This window comes from Cyprinodon tularosa, unplaced genomic scaffold (genome assembly GCF_016077235.1).
Source record: "Cyprinodon tularosa strain WSP-4 unplaced genomic scaffold, ASM1607723v1 ctg239, whole genome shotgun sequence".
Lineage (NCBI taxonomy): Eukaryota > Metazoa > Chordata > Actinopteri > Cyprinodontiformes > Cyprinodontidae > Cyprinodon > Cyprinodon tularosa.
In genome coordinates, this window is record NW_024038892.1 from 1,820,618 (window position 1) to 1,827,182 (window position 6,565).

General features: G+C 41.2%; 1 protein-coding gene across 1 annotated transcript; it reads right to left on the bottom strand.

The window, feature by feature from the left end:
• Positions 1-2,614: 2,614 nt before the first annotated feature.
• On the bottom strand, positions 2,615-5,895 carry LOC119784992. The gene is made up of 2 exons (XM_038287337.1): positions 2,971-5,895; positions 2,615-2,720 (listed from the first exon to the last, which is right to left on the bottom strand). Exon 1 carries the CDS (start codon positions 5,893-5,895, stop codon positions 3,280-3,282), a length of 2,616 nt encoding a protein of 871 aa, XP_038143265.1. The 3' UTR covers positions 2,615-2,720; positions 2,971-3,279.
• Between the last annotated feature and the right edge of the window lie 670 nt (positions 5,896-6,565).

Genomic DNA, 6,565 nt, shown 5'->3' on the forward strand with positions numbered 1-6,565 from the left:
GAAGCTGAATGGGTTAAAGTTTTATTATGAATATATACAAAACTGGTAGAGACAATGCCCAAATGGCCTGCGGCTGCAAAAAAATTAATAAAAAATATCAATTTATAAAGTATTGATTCATGAGGGTTAAGTAAAAAAAGAATCACTTTTTTTTAGAATTTAGTTAAAAGAAAAACAGAAATCATATGAAGCATGTATCATTGCACTTTCTCATATGCTAGTTTGTGTTGATCTTACAAATAATAAAATAAAATGAAACATATTCATGTAATATGAAGGAATAAAAAAATTGATATATTTTTTAATAAGTATTCATGAATTTGGGCAATATAAAATGTATCTTTTTAAATTAGTAGCAAGCAGAATATTCCGTGAGCTGACACGCCCTGCTGCTGTAATCCATTATCTGTGTTAAACTGTAAACTAAACATTGCCTTTGTCTGAAGAAGCAAGAAAAAGCAGCATTTGAATGGAACGAGAAGAGTGCTGTGGCTCATTTTTGGAAATAGGGTTAAATTGTGTCGAATGAGAAGAAGACGCAGTCTGCACAGTGCGCAGTGGGCAGCACTGCTGCCTTGCAGCAAGAAGGTCTCGGTTTTACATCCCGGCCTGGACTCTTTCTGCGTGGATTTTGCATGTTCTCCCTGTGCATGTGTTTGTTATCTCCGGATACTCCGGCTTCCTCCGACAGTCAAAAAAACATGACTTAGGTTAACAGGCTTCTCTAAATTCTCCCTAGGTGTGAGTGTGTGCATGAATGATTGTTTGTCCTGTCTCTGTGTTACCCTGCGATGGACTGGAGACCTGTCCAGGGTGTACCCCACCTCTCGCCCATTGACAGCTGGAGATGGGTACCAGCACCCCTCGCAACACCAGCAGGAATAAGCGTGAAATGGATGGATGGATAGAGAAGGAGATGCATCCTGTGCAAAAGCAAATTTTTTAACAGTTTAATTACCTTTATGACAGTGAATTGTACTTTGAACTGTCTTGCTACTCAGATGTGTTATATAAATGAACTTGCTTGAACTTGGCCTGCGTAAATTGAAAACGTATAATTTTTTATCTTATCTCTGGCAATCAAATAGGAGGGATCCATACAGTATCATCGCAGTTCAGGCCTTCTGCCTCCTACAGGACAACAACCATCACCTAATAACATTCACATGTCTACTTTCCCTTTTTACCAGTCTTTTTCTGTAGAAAATGACAAATCAATATCTTATTCCAGGGCAGGTATTTGCTTTGTATGAGAGGAGAAAGCCTCTGGAGTCCTTTTCATCCAGACACAGTATAAACACACTCTGAGTCACTGTGTGTATTAGCTGACTGAATAAATCCAGTTTTCTCTGTGCATACAGTGGGTGGAAAGAGCAGAGTGAATAATCATTTATTCCTGTTATTTATTTTTACCCCCTTGTGAAAGTGCTGCAAAGAAGACAAACACACAATTTATCTACCTATATAAACTTCTAACGGCCTGATTGTGAGATGAAATGGAATTTCTTCTCAGTCACAGTTTTAGGAAGATGCACATCTGAAGCGAAAATGCATTCATCTGGTGATCTAAGAGAGTATGTAAGCATTCAGAGAGATTTCATGCCAAGCAATGCTTCCCTGAACTCAGTTTGCATCATATTACTTCAACACGAGGAAGCGTAGATTGTACAGAATATGACAATGAACTTAGTTTGGTGCTGATCAAGCACAATCCCGCCCCAAGTACTTCTCTTTTCAGGCCCCATCACACTTTCTTTCAAGTGGCAAACTCCACTCATATGTGTGAATGATATAATAGCTCACGCTCTCGACAGCCCTGATGGAGAGTAATGTGGTTTCTGTATGAGTTGCTTAAACTCCTTTCTACGGACCTCTGCACCTGGAAAATTGGGAATCTTTTTATTTTAGATTGTGAGATGTGCAACTGTGAGAGTGTGTGTTTTTCATTACTATGAGAATACCATTCAAGAGCATGCAAACACAGCAGCTTATACCTTCTTACCATAACACCCCAGAATTAGATTTGCATGTAAAAAAATGAAAATAAATTAAAAAGTAAAAGAGTCGACAAAATGCAAGAAAATATACAGTATTGCAACATCTATCTATCTATCTATCTATTGCTCGATGATGACAAGATTTTAAAGGGCCTCATAGATAGTTGTGTGTGCAGAATGGTCATGTCATGTGGTTTCAGGTTCAGGTGGGCAGGTTGTAGACATATTGTATTATTAATATAAACATACATATGAGCAGAACCACATTTTTTATCCAGCAGAAATGACTTTATTGCTTTTTAATATATGTAAATTTAAGATTTTTGCCTGCTGGGAAACACATGATATATATACATGTATTTACAACGTATTTGTATACATATATACATATTTATAAAAAGAAGTATTTTCACAACTTAACAGATTTTGCTCTTGCTTTTTTCTTACATCTGAATTAGCAAAATCAGTGTAACTGTTTTATCTGACATAAAGCTAGATATGTGAAATATAACCATTAACAATAAAAACAAAAAAACAGGAACTCTGTAAATGGATGATACCTGTTTAATGCAATGCCACTCATTGTCGAGTTATTTTGGGGTTTGTCTGCCTGAACTCGACCAAGCTTGGCACAGAGGACGCAGGAAACAACTCAGATCAACTTAGTCACTTCTTTTATTTGACTTTTGTCATTTTCTGTTGAATCATAAGCAGGTTGATAACCTCAACAAAGAAAAGAAAAACAAAACAGATATTAGTTCCACCATGAACCATAGTCACACATGCAAACATGTATAGTTCTCTATATTAGACTTAGTATAATACAGATTAAATTAAATTAAACATTCCTTCTCTCATTTATTTTCTCTCATTTTCTCATCTAATATCTTAAATTAAACATTCTGATCAGTATCATCAATCTCATTTTATGATTTACTAGAACATAAGTGGAAAAATGAAGTAGAATACATACCAGTAGCGTCTCTGTGCTCCACTGACTCAACCACACCCAGGGCAAACAAACAAAAGGCCCATCAGGTGCTCAACCAAGGCTAATCAACCTAGAGCTTCTTGCTCTCTACTCTCTCTCTGAACACCATGTGAACACTTAGGCTCTCTACTGCCCTCTGACACACTCCATGCACAAAGTAGACATCATCACATCCCAGAGTGAAAAATATTAAAAGAAAAACATGAAAAATAAACAGCATACAGCACATAACCCAACACCTCCCACTTGAGCTCCTGGTTAATGAACCCAAGGAGGTCACACTATTGTCTCTTAATGTTGCTCCTCAATAGGAAGCAGAACCACCAGGCGTCTGACATCCCTGTGAACGATGGTGTAGGGGATTCTGGATGAGAGTTTTTCTGTGTTTTTCCTTTGCTTGTGCAGTGTCCCTCCTTTACTCATTGGAACAGGGTAGCTTGGAAAAGTCCTCACATTCACATCCCTCCCGACTCCTCTTTGGTCAGGATTTACACTGACAACTCTGCCAAGCTTGTATCGGCCTCTTAAAGCGTTTTGATCCGCCAGCCACACAACATCTCCCACTGTGACATTCCTCTGCTTTGTGTGCCATTTGCTTTTGATGAACAGGTTGGGACCAGCCAGCTCACACCACTTTCTCCAGAACCTGCTGACTTCTTGCTGGATACTTTGGAACTTGTTTACACTTTCCTTGGCATGGGCAGCAACTTCTCCAGCTGACTTCTTAGGCCACTCCTCCACTGGCCACTTCAAAAACTCTGGCCCGTTTTGCCACACAGATCCTTCCTTCAGATCTCTTGCTGTGCTTCCTCTAGTCATTATATCGGCAATGTTCAGTTCCCCATGTCTCTTAAAATACTTCCTGAGCCTGGCTGCAAAAACGGCTCCACAGATCTCGGCCTTTGCCGCTTCTCCCTTTTGATCCAGCGGGGTCAGCTTGGCCTTTGCTTCCACAAAACAGACGTCAACTCCTCTCTCTGTATCCCACCTCAGGTACATCACTGCTCCATAGGTTTTATCACTCCCATCTGAGAAGGTTATTCCCCACGGTTTCCCTCTCCAGTCAGCTGGTGTGATGCTTCTGTGGAATTTAATACGACCAAGCTCTACATATTCTTCAAATATCTTAATGGCTTCTTCTCTTAGACCTTCTGAAAGCGGTTTATCCCAGGTCTCTCGAGTCATCTTTCCACCTCCAGCCTCTTGGAAGGCCTTCCTTACAAGGATTGCTCCCTTCTGTTTGACTGGTGTGACTAGCCCAATTGGGTCATAAAGCCCAGCTACCTGACTAAGCAGCTCTCTCCTGCTCAGTGGATCAGGTGTTTCCAGTCTCACATTCTCCTTGTTAAGATGCTCACCCAGTCTAACCTTCCTTTTCCTCTTGGAAAAGTTGATTGATGTCATCATGTAAAGCATGTCCTCTTCCGCCTGATACCCAACACCCAGGGCCTTGTTGTCTTCAACCCTCATCTGGTTTGGAAGGATGATTGTTGCTGCTTTTTGCGCTGCTGCCTCCAGCTCTTGTGGGATTCCCCCTGCAGCAACCTGCCTCCCACTTTGGCCTGACCACACCCAAGGTTTGAGAAAGAAGCCTCCTGCCTTCAAGATGTCCTCCACTCCTTGTGTGATTTCGATCAGTTCCTCCAGACTGTTGTGGGATGTTAGGATGTCATCCACATAGCTATCCTCTTCCAGAATCCTGCACTCCTCCTTCAGGTGAGCAAAGATGGATAGTCTTGCCGTCTCACGCATAGCGAGCTGTGCTATGCACCCAGCTGGTCTGTCTCCTATGTTGACCCGTGTGATGGCATATTCTTTTATATCTTCCTCTGGCTTATCCCTCCAGAGAAATCGGTGTAGATGCATTTCACGTTCCTCCAGCCACACTGAATTATACATCTTTTTGATGTCACCAAGGGCTGCATACACACCTCTTCTGAACCTTAGCAGGACAGCTCTAATTGGGTTTAGAACGTCTGGCCCCTTTAAAAGAAGGTCATTCATGCTCACGCCTTTGAATTTTTGGCTACTATTCCACACCAATCGCACTGGGGTTGTGACTGAGTGAGGGTTAGGTGCCACCAAGTGGCTTACGTACCACACCGGCCCCTTCCAGTTTCTTCTCAACCCCTCAGTGAGTTCCATGGCAGCATGACGTTCAACCATCTCATGTACTTGCGCTGTGTATGCAGCTTTCCATTCAGGCTCTCTCTCCAATTGCCTTTCTGTTCTTAAAAATGTGGCTTCCACTGCACTCCTGTTGTTGGGGAGAGAGGCAGGGTCTTCAACCCATGGATACCTTGCATCCCAGCGTGGTGAGTTCACGTGAGTATCTTCCTTCTTGATGTACGTGAGACCTTTTTTAATGATCTCCAGTTCTTTTTCCTCTGCCAGGGTCATTTCCTTCCCTCCTGGTTGGCAATTTCCACATCTGCACCCCCCACATCTCGGTTCACAGGCTGCCCCAATACTCTCCAATCTCCACCATTCAGGAAACTCACTGTTAGTGGCTCTTGTAAAATTTACATTAGCCTGATGCTCCTTTTTTAGGAGGGAATCCTCTGCTTCAGATGTGTCTCTGAGAATCTCCTCATATTTGACAGCAGCTGTTCTCATGGACCGGGCGAAGTGGGTTCTTGACCCATGGGCTGCCACTTCTGCATCTTCAAAGAGATCAGGATGCGCTCCTCCCACTGTCTTCCCGAGTGGACTCTCCCACAAGACGAGGTCCCCAACCACTCTCTTCCTTTGAGGAGCAAGCCTTCCCTCTCTGTGGCTGATAAGAAGCTCGACATCTTTTGGTCTTCTTAGCTCCTCCAGCTCAACCTCTGGGAAGAATTCTTTTAACCTCTCAGGTTCTATTACTTTGTGCACCTTGGCGATATCATCCAGCCCATAGCAGACCATTTCTTAGAATTTAACAAAAAAAAAAGAAAGATTTGCATGTAAAGTCACTGACAAGGGAAATCACTCTCTTTAGTTTAATAACCACAAGTATTTTTATTTTTATGGATCAAGTATTTGTGTGCACTCTGAGAAATAGCAGAGCAGATTTTGATGTTAAAATGGAGAAACAAAAGTGCTGAAGACTAAATCCAGCACCGCATGTATTCAAAAACTGCTCCAGGCATTTCTTGTTTAAGAAAATCATTGTTACAATTATGTGTATCTGTAAACGTTTGTGGAAAATACACCTACATTGTTTAGATTGCATACTTTCATATTGAGCTCCTTATTTGTATAACCACAAATAGAAGACAATCATATCAATTGCTAACAAAACTTATCTGCTTTGTAATTAGAATCAAGCTGCATGTTATCAGTAACTTCTATGTAAATAAACCTGATTTTTGATAGATTTTGTTAAAGATCATCAATGAAGAAAAAGCTTCATTAAGATCTGGGAACACATCCAGGATGTCAGGAATGAGGTTAGTTGTCCAGGATAAGAAATAAAGAAGTATCTCAAGTTTTAATGATCTTACTCTGTCCAATAAAGTATTTAAAAATAGGAAGATTGTCTCATAACTCCAAACCTACCAAAACATAGCAGGCGAGGACAAGATAAGGATCCATG